The sequence below is a fragment of the Drosophila pseudoobscura genome, chromosome 4 (assembly GCF_009870125.1).
Source record: "Drosophila pseudoobscura strain MV-25-SWS-2005 chromosome 4, UCI_Dpse_MV25, whole genome shotgun sequence".
In the NCBI taxonomy this organism is placed as follows: Eukaryota; Metazoa; Arthropoda; class Insecta; order Diptera; family Drosophilidae; genus Drosophila; species Drosophila pseudoobscura.
This window is the reverse complement of record NC_046681.1, coordinates 29,276,120-29,295,229: the sequence shown is the minus strand read 5'-3', so window position 1 is coordinate 29,295,229 and position 19,110 is coordinate 29,276,120. Positions and strand designations below refer to the sequence as shown.

Sequence of the window (19,110 nt, the reverse complement as noted above, 5' to 3'; positions counted from 1 at the left end):
TGGAGGGGTGCAGAAGGGTGCAAACGTGTTGGTCAATTGTGGGTTAGTGCAAAGGGTGGGTTGCTTACGTTCCGCCTGGATAGGCACCGCCTGGCAATGGCGATAGGGATCCCCTCTGTAGCCGGGATAGCAACTACAGCTGGGGATGTGATTGACGACCTGGCATTGGGCATTCGGTGCACAGCTACCAGGACAGGGGTCGCGACAATGTTGGTTCAAGCAGGCCAAATGGCCGGAGCAGTCCGAATTGACGACACACTCGGGTCGGCAGCCCTCGTAGGGATTGCCGTAGGTCTCGGGAAGGCACTGGCATGCCGCAGCTCCTCCTTGCTGTCTGCACATGGCATTGCTACCGCATGGGTTCTGCGCGCACGGATTGATCTGGTCTCGTTCTATTGCTGGTCTTGGACGGCAGCCCGTGTAGGGGTCTCCGATGTAGTCTCCAATGCACAGGCACGAGGGCACATGGCTCACGACCTGGCAGCTGGCTGCCTGTCCGCACAAACCAGGACACGGATCGCGGCACTTCTGCCGGATGCATGCCAATTGGTTTGGGCACTCGGAGGATGTTATGCACTCTGGTCGACAGTTGGGTGGCGGTCCTATGTAGCCTTCAAGGCACTTGCAGATGGCTTGATCGCCTTGTTCCGTGCACTGGGCATTCGATCCACATGGGGATGGATGACAGGGATACACAGGGAGGGTCTCTCGCTGCACAACCGCTGGTGGTATCTGCTGACACAGGGAGAAGGCATTTCCCGCGTATCCTGCGGGACAACTGCAGTGCGGGACATGTCGGATGACCTGGCAGTTGGCAAATTGTCCGCAGGCCCCGGGGCAGGGATCGCGACACTGCTGATTGAGGCACGCCAAGTGGGGGGCACAGTCCGAGTTGATGGTGCATTCCGGTCGACATCTGGGCGGGACACCGAAGTATCCACTCAAGCAGGAGCACACGGCCTGCTGGTTGGCCTCGCGACACTGGGCATTAGATCCACAGGGCGATGGCTGGCAGGGATTAGGGGGCTCCACGGGAGAAGCTAAACAACAGACGGGGGAGGATGAATTAGGTGGAGGGGTTTCTTCAACAAAGGATTTCCAATGGAACCTACATTGAACAAGGATGGTCGTACACTGGATGAAGGCATTTCCGGAAGTCCCGGGTGGACAGAGGCAGATGGGTATGTGGTTGCGCATCTCACAAACGGCGCCCACACCACAGGCCCCCGGACAGGGATCCACGCACTTGCTGCGCTGACAGGCCCTGTCCCGGGCACACTCTGAATTCAGGACACACTCCGGGCGACAGCCAACATACGGATTGCCATCGAACTCTGCGAGACAGTTGCACTGTCCTCCGGCACTGCAAACAGCGTTGGGGCCACATGGCGAGGGATTGCAGGCATCCCGTAGTACTGGAATCGGAGCTGGAGGAGGTTGGGGTCTGCAGCTGACAAAGGGATTGCCCTGATAGCCAGGCGGGCAGCTACAGATGGGCGTGTGATTGATGATGCTGCAGTGAGCCAGCAGGCCACAGGAGCCGGGACAGGGATCGCGGCACTTCTCGCTGATGCAGGCCAAGTGTGAGGCGCAGTCTGGATTGATCACACACTCCGGCTTGCACTGAGGCGGGACACCAAAGTATCCTGGCAGGCAGGAGCACACGGCCTGGGTGCCCTGTGCTCTGCACTGGCCGAAGGTGCCGCAGGGCGAGGGTGCACACGGGTCGCGGTAGATATCCTTGGGCGGAGCATCATAGCTAATGACGGGTCCTGCAAAGGGTTTGTTTGGTTTGTTGGTGTTAGGAAAGTCCAAAGGGTGGATCATTGGAGTCTTACGGATCGGCTGGCAGCCACTGAAGGCATCTCCAGTGTAGTCGGGCAGACAACTGCAATGCGGACTGTGGTTGAGGACACGGCATTGGGCATTGCTGCCGCAGATCCCCGGACAGGGATCGACGCAGTGGTGTTGCACGCATGCCCTGGTCAAGTCGCACTCGCTGGAGATGGTACACTCGGGCCTACAAGCAGGCGGGGATCCAACAAAGTCTGGCAGGCACTTGCATATAGCTTGACCATTCGCCTCGCGACAGTGGGCATTGGGTCCGCAAGGCGAGGGCTGGCAGGGACGGGAGGCAATGGGTTCGGGCAGGGCTGCAGGGAGGACGAAAATGTGGGGTGAGTCTGCCAAGGGAACGTCAAGGAGTGTCTTACGATCACGCAGGAGGCTGCAATAGGTGTACGGATTGCCCTGGTAGCCCGCCAGGCACTGGCATTGTGGCAGATGATGGCGCACTTGGCACAGGGCATTGGAGCCGCAGGTGCCTGGACAGGGATCGCGACAGTGTTGATTGACACACGCCAAATGGCTGGGACAGTCCGTGTTGAGGACACACTCTGGACGACAGCCCTCGTAGGGATTGCCAATGGTGTCGGGCAGGCACTGGCATGCCCCTGCTCCATTACGTTCGCTGCAAACGGCATTGGCGCCACAAGGACTGGGCACGCACGGATTGAGTGGTGTCTCTGGGACATCGCGCACCACTTGACAGCCAAAGAAGGGATTGCCATTGTATCCAGCGAGGCACGTACACATGGGCGTATGATTGATCACATAGCACTCCGCATTCAGGCCACAGACTCCGGGGCAGGGATCGCGGCACTTTTCGTTGCGGCAGGCCAGATTCGTGGGACAATCGGAGTTGGATACGCATTCCGGCCGGCAGTCGGGTGGTGTGCCCACAAATCCAGCGAGGCAGCTGCATTGGGCGTTGATTCCTTGGACGCGACACTCTGCATTGGCGCCACACGGCGAGGGTTGACAGGGATCCAGCGGAACAGGGTCCTGCCTGGGAGGTGCAGGCGGAGGTTGACGGTGGCATGCCACAAATGGATTTCCAGTAAACGATTGGATGCAGTGGCAGTTGGGACTGTGATTGATCACGCGACACTCGGCATTGAGGCCGCAGGATCCCGGACAGGGATCGCCACACTGTTGCTGCAGACACGCCAAGTGAAGCGGACATTCCGCATTGCTTACGCATTCCGGACGGCAGGATGGTGGCGTGCCCACAAATTGTGGCAGACACGAGCACACGGCCTGGCCATTGATGTGACGACATTGGGCATTTGGTCCGCAAGGCGAGGGCTGACAGGGATCGGCTATGATGGGGGGATCCTGAGCTGGCGGCGGCAGTGGTCGGCACTGAGAGAAGGCATTGCCAGTCATTCCCGGGGGACAATGGCACATGGCCACGTGTCGGTGGACCTCACAGATGGCACTGGATCCACAAGTGCCGGGACAGGGATCGATGCACTTGTTCCGCACGCACGCCTTGTCCCAGTCGCATTCCGCACTCAGGACGCACTCGGGTCGACAGCCAATCAATGGATTTCCGATGAACTCTGGCAGACAGCTGCATCTTCCTTGCTGGCAGACGGCATTGGCACCGCACGTAATCGAGGCGCAGGGATCGCTGGTATCCTGTTGTGGTGGTGGATCGCGTGGCCGAGCATGGCAGGATGTGAATGGGTTGCCGATCAGTCCTGGAGCACACTGACACGTGGGACTGTGGTTGATCACCGTGCAGAGGGCGTTGAAGCCACAGGCTCCTGGACAGGGATCGCGACAGTGCTGCTGTTGACACGCCAGATGCGAGGGACAATCCTCGGCGATGGTGCATTCGGGTCGGCAGTTGGGTGGAGTGCCGTAGTACGCGGGGAGGCAGGTACAGGTGGCAGAGCCTTGGTTGTCTCTACACTCCGCATACTGGCCGCAGGGCGAGGGTAAGCAGGGATCGCGATCCAAGAGCGGGGGAAGGGGTGCTAAAAAGGGGTAGGATAGATTTACAGATTCTTCTTCTGCTTGGGTGTAGACTCTTCTCTTACGTGGCAGGGGCAGGCATCGGGAGAAAGCATCGCCAGTGAACCCTGGACGACAACTACAGATGGGGGCATGCTGGAAGACGCGACATTCGGCATTGGAGCCGCACACTCCAGGACAGGGATCGCCACACTTTTGATTGAGGCATGTCTTGTCACGGGAACACTCCCCATTCGAGACGCACTCGGGCCGACAGTTAGGCGGAGCCCCCACATATTCCGGTAGACACGAGCAGATGGCCTGCTCGTTGTTCTCACGACACTGGGAGTTGGGGCCACAGGGCGAGGGCTGGCATGGATTTACGTACTCCTTGAGAATAGCTAAGGACGGTTTGCGTAGGGTTAGGGCTAATCTTGGGACACAGACAGATCTTCAACTCACGTTTCTCTGGCAGACGACAGTAGCTGTAGGGATCCCCTAGGAATCCGCTGAGACAATGACAGGTGGGAAGGTGATTGATCACGCGACAGGCAGCATTCAGGGCACAAACCCCGGGACACGGATCGCGGCACTTCAGCTGGTGGCAGGACTTATCCGACGGACAGTCGCTGTCGGCCACACACTCGGGACGACAGGCCTCGTAGGGATTGCCATAGTATTCGGGTAGGCACTGGCAGGAGCCGGCATTGCCCTCGCGGCGACACACAGCATTGGCCCCACAGGGATTCGGGGAGCAAGGCTGGACATATTCGATTTGTTGAACGATCGGAGGCTGGTGGCAGGCGGTGAATGGATCCCCCGTGAAGCCGGGCAGGCAATGGCACATGGTGGCGTGGCTTATCGCATGGCACTGGGCATTGGAGCCACAAACGCCCGGACAGGGATCGCGGCAGTGCTGACTGATGCAGGCCCTGTCAAAGGGACACTCCGAATTGGTCACACACTCTGGCCGGCAGTTGGGCGGCGTTCCAATGTAGCTGGGAAGACAGCTACACTGTGCCTGATCTCCCAGAGCAAGGCACTGGGCATAGGGTCCGCAAGGAGAGGGCTGACAGGGGTTCCTGGGGGGTTCCTCATCGCGACGCACTGGTTCCGGGAAGCAGCCCGCGAAGGGGTTGCCATTGTGTTGCGGCGGACAGCTGCAGATTGGAGCATGATTGACCACATGACAGAGGGCGTTGAAGCCACAGGTTCCGGGACAGGGATCGATGCAGTGCTGCCGCTGGCAGGCCAGTCGCGGCAGACAATCCGAATTGTGGGTGCACTCGGGCCGACAATTGGGTGGCGTACCCACATAGTCCTCAATGCAGGAGCAGACGGCATTGTTGTTGAGTACGCGGCAACGGCTGTTGGGGCCGCACGGTGACGGTGCGCAAGGATCGGGTGGAGTCAATGCCACAGGTGGGAACTCGCACTGGATGAAGGCATTGCCTGTCATCTGCTCTGGACAGCGGCACATGGCGATGTGATTGATCGTATCGCATATGGCATTGGGGGCACAGGTGCCCGGACAGGGATCCACACACTTGTGGCGCACACAGGCCCGATCCTTCGAACAGTCGGCATTCAGGACACACTCTGGGCGGCAGCCCCTGTAGGGATCCCCCTGGTAGTCCCCAATACACGAACACTGACCGTTCGAGCACTGAGCATTGGGTCCGCAGGGCGAGGGATGGCAGGGATCATCAAGGGCAATGGGTGTGGCTATGGGTGGAGTATAGGTAGGGGTTGAGAGATGTTAACAGCAGGATGCTTTTCCATTCGATTCTTACGTGGTGGCTGGGGTTCTGGGTAACAATTGGTGAACGGATCTCCCACATATCTGGGGGGACACTGACAGCTCGGCACATGGTTACGCGTGGTGCAGAGGGCGTTGTAGGCACAGGAGCCGGGGCATGGATCCACACACCTCTGGTTGATGCACGCCCGGCTGGACAGGCACTCGGAACTCTGGGTACACTCGGGTCGGCAGTTCGGCGGCAGACCAAAGTAGTTGGAGAGACAGCTACAGATGGCCTGACCCTGGGACTGCCTGCACTGGGAATTGGCACCGCAAGGGGACGGCTGGCAGGGATCGCTTACAATGTCGTAGAGTATATGCGTTGTGGGAGCTGATCGAATGGGAAGGATGTTAAGAGGACATACACTCTCTGGGGAGGGGAGAAACGACTTACGAGGCAATGGATAGCAACGGGTGAATGGGTCTCCCGTGTAGCCTGGCTGACAGGAACAGAGTGGGGCATGGTTCATTCCAAGACAATTGGCATTGCTGCCACAGGCACCTGGACAGGGATCCACACACTTGTGGCGCACACAGGCCCTGTCCAGACTACACTCGGAGGAGACCGTACACTCGGGACGACAGTCAGGCGGACTGCCCACGTACTCGGGCAGACAGGAGCAAGTGGCCAGGCCATTCAGTTCACGGCACTGGGAGTTGGGGCCACAGGGAGAGGGCTGGCAGGGATTCACATACTCACGAATGGCTGGAATGGGAGAGGGAAGAGCTCTATAGAGCGATACAGGGATTTCTGATGTCTGCTTACGTTTGGTCTCAATGCTGCAATAGCTATAAGGATCTCCCACATAGCCGTTCTGGCAGTTGCAGGTGGGCAAATGATTGCGGACATAGCACTCGGCATTCTGCCCACACACTCCGGGACAGGGATTGCGGCACTTCTGGTTTACACAGGCTCTGTTCGAGGCGCAATCGGAGTCCAGGACACACTCGGGACGACAGGCCTCATAGGGATTGCCGTGGTATTCGGGCAAGCACAGACAGGAGCCGACTCCATTCTGTTGCCGGCACTCGGCAAAGGCGCCACAGGGACTCGGATTACAGGGCTGCAGGACCTCTATGGGATCACGTACAACAATGGGATCACAGCGAATGAAGGGATCCCCGCTGTATCCTGGCTGGCAGTGGCACATGGCACTGTGGCTAATGACGCGACAAACTGCAGATGTGCCACAAAGCCCTGGACAGGGATCTTTGCAGCGATTGTTCACACAAACTTGGACCGTGCTGCACTCGGAGTTGGATACACACTCGGGCCTGCAGTTCGGCGGAGTGCCAAAGAAATTGGCGAGACATGAGCAGGATGGTGTATCACCCACGGGCCGACACTCGCTGTTGGGACCGCAGGGAGATGGCTGGCAGGGATCTCGGAGCACCACATCCCTCACAGGTTCAACTGTACACGGAACACATGGCAATAATTAGGTGACACTTCTGGTGATGGACTGGGGGTTAGACTTACAGATCCTATGACACTGAACGAAGGGATTGCCCGTGTAGCCAGGTCTGCAGCTGCAGAAGGGACTGTGGCTGACAGCTCGGCACTGGGCATGGGCGCCACAAGCTCCCGGACAGGGATCGACGCAACGCTGGTTCTGGCACGCCAAATGGGGTGCACAATCGTAGTTGCTGCTGCACTCGGGTCGGCAGGCGGGGGGGACGCCAAAGTAGTTGGGGAGGCAGCTGCAGATGGCCTGATCATTGCGCTCGCGGCACTCGGCATAGCTGCCGCACGGCGATGGGCTACAAGGATTGCGGTAGACATCCACTGCATCACGTACGTCGCTGCACTGGACAAAGGCATTTCCAGTCATTCCCGGGGGACAGTGGCACATGGCTATGTGGCTCTGGACTTCACAGATGGCATTGGCACCGCACGTGCCGGGACAGGGATCTGTGCACTTTTGGCGAATGCAGGCCAGATGCCGAGGACACTCGGCACTCAGCACGCATTCGGGGCGGCAGGAGACATAGGGATCCCCCTGATAGTCGGCCACACAGCGACACTGACCATCGCCCGAACAAATGGCATTGTTGCCGCAGGGACTGGGATTGCAGGGATCACGGGGTTCATCGTAGCTTGGAGGGGCTGTAGGGTTGGGATTAGCAAAGAGTTCTGAAGAGGTTAAGGTCAAGGTCTTACGTGGAGCTGGGTGGCAGGCCAAGAAGGCGTCTCCCACATAGCCCTGGAGGCACAGACAGCTGGGCACGTGGTTGGTCACCCGACACTCGGTCTGCTGGCCACAGGCGCCGGGACAGGGGTCGCGACACCTTTGATTAATGCACGCCAAGTGGCTGGGACACTCTGCATTGATGGAGCACTCGGGTCGGCAATGCGGGGGAGTGCCAAAGTAGTTCGGGAGACAGGAGCACACAGCCTGCTGTTGTTGGTTGCGGCAGGTGGAGTAAAGGCCACAGGGTGAGGGTGCACAGGGATCGCGGTAGGGGGCCACATCTCTTAGGGGTGGAGGAACTGTCGAGGGTCGTAAAGGATTAACACCATTCTGGATCATAGTTCTGGATCGTTCCTTACTCTCTGGTCGTGGCAGACAGCGCACGAAGGGATCGCCCATCATGGCCGGGGGACACCTACAGATGGGACTATGGTTTCGCACCTCACAGATCGCAAGCTGGCCACACACACCAGGACAGGGATCGGCACACTTGTAGCTGATGCAAGCCTGGGTGGAGGGACACTCAGAGCTGGAGGTACACTGGGGACGGCAGTTGGGCGGGGCTCCCTCAAACTCGGGGCCACAGGAACACACGGCCTGCTCGTTGACCACGCGACAAATGGCATTGGAGCCACAGGGCGATGGCTGACAGGGATTCACGTAGTCATGGACAATAGCTAGTGGTTTGGGTTAGGATACAATATACGCTCGGAATTAGTAACTAACTACGACCAAAATTTAGTACATCTGCTAAGGATAGCGATAATTGGAACTAGCTTACGTTCTGGCGGTTGACTACAATAGCGATACGGATCGCCTATAAATCCAGGGAAGCAGCTGCAGATGGGCGTGTGGTTCACGACATTGCACTCGGCGTTCTGGCCACAGCTGCCGGGGCAGGGATCGCGGCACTTCTGCTGCTGGCAGGCTCTGTTCGCAGGACAGTCCGAATTGATGACACACTCCGGACGGCAGCCCTCGTAGGGATTCCCGAAGAACTCCGGTAAGCACTGACAGGCGCCCGCTCCGTTCCGTTGTATGCACTCGGCGTTCGAGCCACAAGGCGAGGGATGGCACGGATTGATGATCTCCACATCGTGGACAATCGGCTGGCACTGGGTGAAGGGATCGCCGGTGAGGCCCGCATCACAGAGACACATGGCCGTGTGGGAGACAACGCGACAAATGGCACTTATACCACATAGACCAGGGCAAGGATCGCGACACTTCTGATTGATGCACGCCCGATTCGATGGACACTCGGAGTTGGTCACGCATTCCGGCTTGCAGTACGGCGGAGAGCCAACAAATTCCGCCAGACAGGAACACGATGCTGTGTCCCCAACGGCCCGACATTCGGCATTGGGTCCGCAGGGGGAGGGTCGACAGGGATCGCGTGGCATGAGTTCCTCCCTCTGAGGAGGCTCGATGATCTGCTGGCAGCCCACAAACGGATTGCCCGTATAGTGGGGCAGACACGTGCAGAAGGGATTGTGATTGACGACACTACACTGGGCATTCCTGCCACAGGCTCCAGGACATGGATCCACGCACTTTTGATTCAAGCACGCCTCGAGAGACACACATTCCGCGTTCGAGGTGCACTCTGGTCGACAGAGTGGAGGGGTTCCAATATATCCTGGCACGCAGGAGCATACCGCCTGACCATTGGCCTCACGGCACTGTGAATTGGGGCCACAGGGTGATGGCTGACACGGCTGGACAATGGTTGGTGCTGTGGGAAGGGCGGAAGGAAATGGTTGGAATCTCTCTGGAAATTTGGAGTAGTTTCTGATGTCTGGGATGCTTACGTGGCACTGGTTGGCACTGGATAAACGCATTGCCAGCATACCCCTCCGGACAGGTGCACATGGGCACGTGATTGAGGACCGTACAAATGGCATTGGGGGCACAGGTGCCCGGGCAGGGATCGAAGCACTTGTGACGTGCACAGGCCCGATCTCGCGAGCAATCCAAACTGGTGATGCACTCGGGACGACAGCCGATGTACGGATCCCCATGGTACTCAGGGATGCACGTGCAGACGCCTGCGTTGCACAGAGCATTTGCTCCACAGGGCGAGGGATTGCAGGGATCATCTAGCTCCACAGCTAAGGAGATCCGATCGTTAAAGCATTTCTGAATGGAACTACAAGGTCTTAAGGTCTTACGTGGTGGCGGTGGAGGTTGGGGCTGGCAGTGGGTGAACGGATCGCCCGTGTATCCCGGCGGACAGGTGCAGCTGGGCGTATGATTGATCACGTTGCAAGTGGCACCAAGGCCACAGGAGCCGGGACAGGGATTGCGACACTTCTCATTGATGCAGGCCTCTCTACTGAGACACTCCGCATTGATGCGGCACTCGGGACGGCAGTTGGGCGGAGCCCCCAAGTACCCAATCGAACAGGAACAGGCAGGAGCGTCGCCATTCGAACGGCACTCGGCATACGGGCCACAAGGGGAGGGCACACAGGGATCGACTGGTGTCTTTTGCACTGGAGGAGCCACTGGCACAGCTTTTTGGGTAAAATTGGGAGATTAAAACACTTGGACCTCTGACTCCTGGTCGTTCCGGGGTCTACTTACGGGGTTTGGGTACACAGCGGTAGAAGGCATCGCCCGTGTAACCGGCGCGACACGTACAAATGGGACTGTGGTTCACAACACGACAGGTGGCCTGCTCTCCGCAGGTATTCGGACAGGGATCGATGCACTTCTGGCCCACGCAGGCCTTATCCGGCGAGCACTCTGAGGATATGGTACACTCGGGACGACAAACAGGAGGCGCACCCACATATTCGGGAAGACAGGAGCAAACGGCCTGCTCGTTGGACTCACGACACTGGGAATTGGGGCCACAGGGCGAAGGCTGGCAGGGATTCAGATACTCCTTGATGGCTACAAAAGTTAGAGCAGGGATTGTAGGCATTGATCTCCAAGCGAATTTTTATGTCTAATGTCTTACGTTGGCGTTCAAGCAGGCACTGACGGTAGGGATCGCCCGAATAACCCGTGAGGCAGCTACAGCTGGGCACGTGGTTGAGGACATTGCAGATGGCATTCTGGCCGCAGGTTCCCGGGCAAGGATCCTCGCACTTCTGCTGCTGACACGCTCTGTTGGATGGACAATCAGAGTTGAGGACACATTCCGGACGGCAGCCCTCGTAGGGATTCCCAAAGTATTCCGGCAAACACTGACAAGAGCCAGCATCCTGGCGCGAAGTGCACCTGGCATTGACGCCACAGGGACTGGGGTTGCATGGGTCCAATCGATCCAACTGCTGGATTCTCTTCTCCGTACACTGGGTGAAGGGATCACCCTCCATTCCCTCGGGGCAGACGCAACTGGGAGTGTGCGAGAGCACACGACACTCCGCCAAGAGGCCGCACAGACCAGGACAGGGATCGCGACACTTCTGCTGGATGCAAGCCTGATGAGTGGGACACTCGGAGCTGGTAACGCATTCGGGCCGACAGTTCGGCGGAGCGCCAATGTACTCGGGCAGACAGGTGCACGACGGCGTCTCATTGATCTCCCGGCACTGGGCATACGCGCCGCAGGGTGAGGGGAGGCATGGCTGACGCGGCGGCGGCACTGGCGGCTCAATGATCGGCTGGCAACTGACGAAGGGATTGCCCGTGTGGCGGTCCAAGCAGCGACAGAAAGGACTGTGGTTCGTCACATGGCACTGGGCACTGCGGCCGCAGACGCCCGGACAAGGATCGCTGCATTTCTGGTTCAAACATGCCAGGTTCAGGGGACATTCCGCGTTGCTGGTGCACTCCGGACGACAGAAGGGTGGACTGCCAATGAAGGGCGCGATGCAGGAGCAAATGGCCTGCTGGTTGGCCACGCGGCACTGGGCATTCGGTCCGCAGGGCGAGGGCTGGCAGGGATTCTGCACGTCATCGAGTTCTGTAATATCCAAGACTTTGAAGGGACTCCAAATGCGGGGGACAGTCGATGGATTGGGCTTACGTGGCACAGGGCTACATTGGATGAAGGCATTTCCCTGCATTTCCGCGGGACAACGACAGTTGGGAATGTGATTCAGGACCTCGCATATCGCATTCGTTCCACATATTCCGGGGCAGGGATCCACACACTTGTGCCGCACACAGGCGCGACTACGATCGCATTCTGTGTGGAGGACGCACTCGGGACGACAACCGGTGTAGGGGTCGCCATGGTACTCCGGCAGACACGAGCATACGCCATTATTGCAGCGGCTATTGGAGCCACAGGGTGAGGGATAACAGGGATCTTGAGGTGGCAGTGGATCTTGAACTGGGATTTTGAAGACACATACAACATTATTTCCATTGAATGTGTAGGGCTGACCGAAGGGGGCTTACTTTTCTGCGGCGGTTCGGGATTACAAACGCTGAATGGATCCCCGATATACCCCAGAAGACAGCTGCAGATGGGCGTGTGATTGATCACATTGCACTGGGTGTTAAGGCCACAGGAGCCGGGACAGGGATCGCGACACTTCTGATTGATGCACGCCTGATGGCTGGGACACTCCGCATTGATGGAACATTCGGGTCGACAGTTGGGCGGCGGTCCTAAGAACTGGGGCAGGCAAGAGCACGAGGGTGTGCCATAGACATCGCGACACTGGGAATTGGCCCCACACGGCGAGGGTACACAAGGCTCAAGGGGTTCTCTTTCAATAGGTGCCTCAGGAGGAGCTGAAAAGTGGGTTTGATAGAATTTCTTCCATGGTATTCGAAGTATTCTTTGTGGCTTACGGGGCTGACGGTAGCAGCGGGTGAATGGATCTCCGGTGTATCCGCTCAGACAGCTACAGATGGGATTGTGATTGCGAACGCGACACTCGGCCTGCTGACCGCAAACATTCGGACAGGGATCCACGCATTTGCGATTCACACACGCCTTGTCGGCGGCACATTCCGAGCTGCTGGTGCATTCCGGCCGACAAGCCGGGGGACTGCCAATGAACTCGGGGAGGCAGGAGCACACAGCCTGATCGTTGATCTCACGGCAACGCGAGTTGGGACCGCAGGGTGACGGCTGGCAGGGATTCACATAGATGGCTACGGCTAAAAGGAACACGATGGTCAGAGAAGATCATTGGGGAGACAGAGGACGGGATACTCTTACGTGGTTCTTTCTCTACGATGCGACACAGGGTGTAGGGGTCTCCGGTGTAGCCAATCAGACAATTGCATGTGGCCAGGTGATTAACCACCTGGCACTCGGCGCTCTGACCGCACACTCCCGGACAGGGATCGCGGCACTTCTGATTCACGCAGGCTCTGTTCGAAGGACAGTCGGAGTTCAGGACACATTCGGGGCGGCAGCCATCGTAGGGATTGCCAAAGTACTCCGGCAGACAGGTGCAGGATCCAGCCCCACCGCGCTCCTCGCACTTGGCATTGACGCCACAGGGACTGGGATTGCAGGGCTGCAGTACCTCCACGGGGGCATCCCTGACCGGACTACACTGAGTGAATGGATCACCGGTGAAGCCGCTCTCGCACAGACACATGGCCGTGTGACTGAACACCCGACAGTTGGCATTCTGTCCGCATAGTCCAGGGCAGGGATCCACGCATTTCTGGTTGATGCAGGCCCTGTTGGTGGGGCATTCTGAGCTGGAGATGCATTCGGGCTTGCAGTTGGGAGGAGCTCCAACGAACTCTGGCAGGCAGGAACATGATGGGGAGTCTCCTGAGACGCGACACTCGGAGTTGGGACCGCAGGGCGAGGGCTGACAGGGGTTCTGGGGTCGATCATCGCGTTGGGGCAGCTGCTGGCAGCTGACGAATGGATTGCCGGACATGCCCGTGGGGCAGCTGCAAAAGGGACTGTGATTGACCACGTTGCAGAGGGCGTTGAAGCCGCATATTCCCGGACAGGGATCACGGCACTTCATGTTTTGACACGACTGATCTGCCGGACAGTCCGAGTTGGTGACACACTCCGGTCGGCACTGGGGCGGACTGCCCACGTAGTCCTTCAGGCAGGAGCAGACTGCCGTGTTCTGCACAACGCGGCACTGACTGTTGGGTCCGCATGGCGTTGGCTGGCAGGGATTCTGCTGGATGATGGGCTTCGCCGGCACGGGACGACACTCGAAGAATGCGTTGCCGGACGTCCGGTCGGGACAGCGACAGATGGGTATGTGATTGGTTACTTCGCAAAGGGCATTCACGCCACAGGTGCCTGGACAGGGATCTATGCATTTGTTGCGCACGCAGGCTCGATCTCTGGGACAGTCCGTGTTCAGCACGCACTCGGGACGACAGGAGACGTAGGGGTCGCCCTGGTATTCGGGTATACACGAGCACTGGCCATTGCGGCACACGGCATTCGAGCCGCAGGGCGAGGGATTGCATGGATCGTCGGCGACCGGTGGCGGGGATGTGGGTTCTGGTGGCTTGGGGCTACATTTGGTGAAGGGATTTCCGATATACCCATCGATGCAGGCGCAGAGTGGCGTATGATTGATGACACTGCAGACTGCATCCAGGCCGCAGGCCCCTGGACAGGGATCGCGACACCTTTGATTGATGCACGCCCTATTGGCAGGACACTCGGCGTTGATGGTGCATTCGGGTCGACAGTTGGGCGCCTGCCCCATGAAGCTGGACAAACAGGAGCATGCGGGCACCCCATTGATGTTGCGGCACTCCGAATTGGGTCCACAGGGCGTAGGCAGACAGGGATCTCTCAGGGGTTCTTGGATCCGTTCGGGCGGTGGTGCTGTTTAGGACGGATTCTTCGTTCAGTTGGCATTCTTCTACGGGATTGGGTGGGCATACACTTACGTGGAATGGGGAAGCAACGCGTAAAGGCATCGCCAGTGAAGCCACTGAGGCAACTGCAGATGGGACTGTGGTTACGCACTCGACACACGGCATTGCTGCCGCAGCTGTCGCCGGTGCATGGGTCCACGCACTTCTGGTTAACACATGCCTGATGGCTGGGACACTCGGAGGAGATGGTGCATTCGGGTCGACAGGCGGGAGGAGTTCCCACAAAGAGGGGCAGGCAAGAGCAAACGGCCTGCTCGTTGGCCACACGACACTGGGAATTGGGGCCGCAGGGCGAGGGCTGGCAAGGATTCACGTACTCTTTTTGTGGTGCTAAAAGTGGGCTCTCATTAGTGGATGAGGGAAGGAGAGGGAAGGGACGGTTCTTACGCTCTTGCATTCTGGTGCACTGGCGGTACGGATCCCCCTCATATCCAGTGAGGCAATTGCAGGTTGGGAGATGGTTTACTACCTGGCACTGGGCATTCAGGCCGCATGTTCCGGGACAGGGATCCTGGCATTTCAGCTGCTGGCACGCCCTGTTCGAGGGACAGTCCGAGTCCAGCATACACTCCGGCCGACAGCCGGCATAGGGATCTCCGAAATATTCGGGCAGGCACTGGCAGGAACCGACGCCATTGCGATCACGGCAAACGGCATTCGGTCCACAGGGACTGGGGCTGCACGGAGTGCGAACCTCGATGTCGCGGATGGTTTCGGGGCTGCACTGCACGAAGGGATCGCCGGTGAAGCCTTGCTGGCAGATGCACTGCACCGCATGGCTCACTACACGACACTCGGCATTGAGACCACAGCGTCCGGGACACGGATCGACGCACTTCTGGTTGACACATGTCATCTGGCTGGTACAGTCCGAGCTCGTTACACACTCTGGACGGCAGTTCGGAGGCCGTCCAATGTAAGTCTCCAGGCAGGAGCAGGCGGGGGCTTCTTGGCCAACAGGGCGGCATTGGGAATAGGGGCCACATGGCGATGGACGACAGGGTTCGACTGGGACGAGATCACGCACGGGTTCAACTGGGAAGGACAAACATTATTGACAATACTCGCTTAGGGCTTGCCTCTTTCTTACTTTGTGGCTGACAACGGATGAAGGGATTCCCGGTGAAGCGTTCGGGACAGGTGCAGAAGGGACTATGGCTGACCACGGCACAGTTGGCACCTACGCCACAGGTGCCAGGGCAAGGATCTCCGCAACGCTGGTTCAGACACGCCTGCGAGGGCGCGCACTCGGCGTTCGAGGTACACTCGGGGCGACAGGACGGTGGGGCACCGATATAGCTGGACAGGCAGGAGCAAACCGCCTGCTGGTTGACCTCGCGGCACTGGGAATTCGGTCCGCAGGGAGATGGACGGCAGGGATTCGTTTCCACAATAGTTTGCTGGACGGGAGAGCAGCGTATAAAGGCACTGCCAGCGGTGCCGTCCGGACAACGGCACATCGGAATGTGATTTATGACATCGCAAATGGCATTCTCGCCGCACGTTCCCGGACATGGATTCTGGCACTTGCTGCGCAGACAGGCCTTGTCCCTGGGACAGTCGGAGTTGAGGACACATTCCGGACGACAGCCGGCATAGGGATCGCCATGGAACTCGGACAAACAGCTGCAGACACCGTTGGAGCACTGCGCGTTCGGACCACACGGCGATGGGTTGCACGGATCCACATATTCACCTACGTACGATGGAGTTTTGCAGTTAGGGAGGGACTCAGCATCAAGGATCAAGGATTAGGCTTACTTTGAACGGGTTCGGGTGGCGACAGACGACAACTGCTGAACGGATCCCCAGTATAGCCTACGGGACAGACGCAAATGGGCGTGTGATTCACCACATTGCATTCTGCATCGTAGCCACAGGACCCTGGACATGGATCGATACATTTTTCACGGATGCAGGCCAGATTCGAGGAACACTCGGCACTGATGGTGCATTCGGGACGACAGTTGGGTGGTGCTCCAAGGAACTCGGGCAGACAGAAGCAGGAGGGCACGCCCTGCACATTGCGACACTGGCTGTTCAAGCCGCAGGGCGATGGCATGCAGGGATCACGATCAACACGCTGAACAACAGGCGGCGGGGCTAAAGAGGTTGCATGTCTGTTAGATCTCTCTGTTTGGCAGATAGAGTGGATGGTGGTCTTACGTGGCAGGGCATAACAACGGGTAAAGGAGTCGCCGGTGAAGCCTTGACGGCACTGACAGAGTGGACCATGATTCCGAACCCGGCACTCGGCATTGATGCCGCATGTACCCGGGCAGGGATCCTGGCATCGCTGACTTATGCACGCCTTGTCCGTGGGACACTCGCTGCTGAGCACGCATTCGGGACGGCAGTTGGGGGGCAGACCGATGTACAGCTCGAGGCAGGAGCAGACGGCCTGGCCGTTGAGTTCGCGACACTGAGAGTTGGGGCCACACGGCGAGGGGTGGCAGGGTTGTGCGGGTTCGGCCAGACGGATAGCTAGAAAGGGGGACGGGACAATCTCACGATGGATCTCAGATGGGTGGGTGGGTATCTTACGTTGGGCTGGCTCCACATGGCAGTAGCGGTAGGGATCACCAATGTATCCGATGCGGCATGTACAGGTGGGCAGATGATTCGTAACGCTGCAGTCCGCATTGGTGCCGCAGGTGCCGGGGCAGGGATCGCGACATTTTTGCTGCTGGCAGGCCTTGTTCGTGGGACAGTCCGAGTTTCGGATGCATTCGGGGCGACAGGACTGGTAGGGATCGCCAAAGTAATCGGGCAGGCACTGGCAGGAGCCGATCCCATTGCGTTCGCGACATACAGCATTCGAGCCGCAGGGATTGGGTTCGCAGGGCGTCACCTGTTCATTGACAATGCGCTCTGTTTTTGTTAGGGGGGGTAGAAAGTGATTTGAGTGGGAGAGACGGAGAAACGAAGGTCAGAGAGTTTTAATTATAATTCTTCAGTGGATCTCGGGTTTAGTACAGTACAACACACACCTGGCGTTGGCCTTTGCGGCTCTGATTAATCCAATTGTGGTTACAGATTACAGTACGTTTACGGTATAGTTAGGTGTTGGCATTATATTTTGCTTCAGTTAACGAAATTTGCAAATAAAATTGCATTTCAAGTGCAGCGCTTTATTTAGTGTGTGCTGCGATATTTACCGCTTTGCTTAGTGTTGTTAAACGCTGTGCGCTGCGTGTGTGCGGTGGTAGTGGCAGTGTTGTGTAAGTGCTGTGGTTGTGCCATTGCAGTGGCGTTACTTTTTTTTCGTGTCGTAAGTAAAACAATTGTCTATTGCAGGGGTTATATCCTTGGATTTATTGATTTCTTTGGTTAAACTACAGTTTTATGTTACACATTTGAATACTCTAATTTGTTCTTGACTAGAATTTAGTTTAGATCTTTGGCGTAACGTAGATTTTGCTTTTGGTAGTGGGGACAACAACGCAGTACTCAATTTCGGGTAATTTTTGGGTTAGGTTTCAATTTGTTTTGTGGGGTAGTAAGCAACTGGAGAGACATGGTCGTGTGGTGGGCCAAATAACGAATTAGGTAAAAGCATGTCAACAGATTTGGTTCCCGCCCAAAAAAAGGCGGAGGCAACAGCAATATCATCAGGGGTTAGGAGCCAAGAGTCAAGGCGGGTATTTTTGTTTTTTGGTGGGTGAGCGGAGGCATTATAATACGGCTTGGATTTGGTTTTTGGTAAGGAAGCAAAAATAAAGGCGTGACAAGTTTGCATATTGTATATTCAGGCGTTAGGGGCAAAAGCAAGTATAAAATATTAAAAGTTAAAAGCTAATCAAAACGTTTGATTACCCCCAGCATACAGACACTTTCAGCGTCACGTTCACTCCGACAGTTCGTACAGACTGCGTGCTCGTTGAAATTTGCATTTTGCGTATCGAAGTGAAATTGTGGAATTCGATTCGGGTGTAGAAAACTTCATTTTGCAATGCATTGTGCCAGTAAGTGCGGTAATCATAGATTTTGATGAATATATTTGTATGTATGTAATTTGTGCTGCCTAAGGAGCGTATTAGAACAAGTAACACGCGTAGTGAGGTGGAACTGACTTGAAGAGGTCTGCATGAATGCATTCTGCTCTCCATCCATTCCAACAGTGAATGAATGAGTGAGTTTGTGTGCCCCAATTAATAATACATTATTGCAGACCTCTAATGAGAATACAAAAAAAGTTAGTGCAAACAAATAGTGCTTTAAAGTAAATGGAATATGCAATTGCAGCGCTTGCACTTGCAGTTTGTGTTTGGAAAAATACTTCATTTATTCTAATACGCAAAGAACGAATGTGAAACTTCAAGTATAGGGGTTTTTTACGAGGGGTACTTTCATTACAATTCAACTTTGGGGATTTCAAAGAGTTTCACATTCAAGAAGGGACCATCCAAGGCGTAAACAATGTATGGAGTGTGCATATATGTAAGCTCCAGATCGAGATCTCATTTTTAGAGCGCATGTTGTACTGGGCGCCCAGTAAGCAGCAAACCAAAACCACATAAAAGTATGTAT

At 57.0% G+C, this 19,110-nt stretch overlaps 1 protein-coding gene across 8 annotated transcripts in view; it reads right to left on the bottom strand.

Annotated features, from left to right (window-relative positions):
* The window catches only part of dpy (fibrillin-like protein dumpy), a 136,464-nt gene that overhangs the window by 19,228 nt on the left and 98,126 nt on the right, over window positions 1-19,110 (bottom strand). For 6 of the 8 annotated variants that reach the window (XM_033380410.1, XM_033380412.1, XM_033380411.1 and 3 more), the window contains 26 exons: window positions 17,125-17,451; window positions 16,747-17,064; window positions 16,342-16,683; window positions 15,671-16,276; window positions 14,968-15,615; window positions 14,593-14,910; window positions 12,923-14,527; window positions 12,550-12,861; window positions 12,151-12,489; window positions 11,774-12,082; window positions 10,760-11,710; window positions 10,381-10,692; window positions 9,966-10,310; window positions 9,606-9,905; window positions 8,576-9,529; window positions 7,764-8,471; window positions 7,083-7,709; window positions 6,369-7,016; window positions 5,997-6,308; window positions 5,595-5,933; window positions 4,264-5,526; window positions 3,888-4,202; window positions 2,214-3,824; window positions 1,839-2,153; window positions 1,113-1,772; window positions 69-1,040 (listed from right to left, as the gene is read on the bottom strand). In XM_033380410.1, the coding sequence (XP_033236301.1) occupies window positions 69-1,040; window positions 1,113-1,772; window positions 1,839-2,153; window positions 2,214-3,824; window positions 3,888-4,202; window positions 4,264-5,526; window positions 5,595-5,933; window positions 5,997-6,308; window positions 6,369-7,016; window positions 7,083-7,709; window positions 7,764-8,471; window positions 8,576-9,529; window positions 9,606-9,905; window positions 9,966-10,310; window positions 10,381-10,692; window positions 10,760-11,710; window positions 11,774-12,082; window positions 12,151-12,489; window positions 12,550-12,861; window positions 12,923-14,527; window positions 14,593-14,910; window positions 14,968-15,615; window positions 15,671-16,276; window positions 16,342-16,683; window positions 16,747-17,064; window positions 17,125-17,451 (15,756 nt within the window). The remainder of the gene's footprint in view (window positions 1-68; window positions 1,041-1,112; window positions 1,773-1,838; window positions 2,154-2,213; window positions 3,825-3,887; window positions 4,203-4,263; window positions 5,527-5,594; window positions 5,934-5,996; window positions 6,309-6,368; window positions 7,017-7,082; window positions 7,710-7,763; window positions 8,472-8,575; window positions 9,530-9,605; window positions 9,906-9,965; window positions 10,311-10,380; window positions 10,693-10,759; window positions 11,711-11,773; window positions 12,083-12,150; window positions 12,490-12,549; window positions 12,862-12,922; window positions 14,528-14,592; window positions 14,911-14,967; window positions 15,616-15,670; window positions 16,277-16,341; window positions 16,684-16,746; window positions 17,065-17,124; window positions 17,452-19,110) is intronic. The other 2 variants (XM_033380416.1, XM_033380417.1) reach the window with 1 other exon arrangement.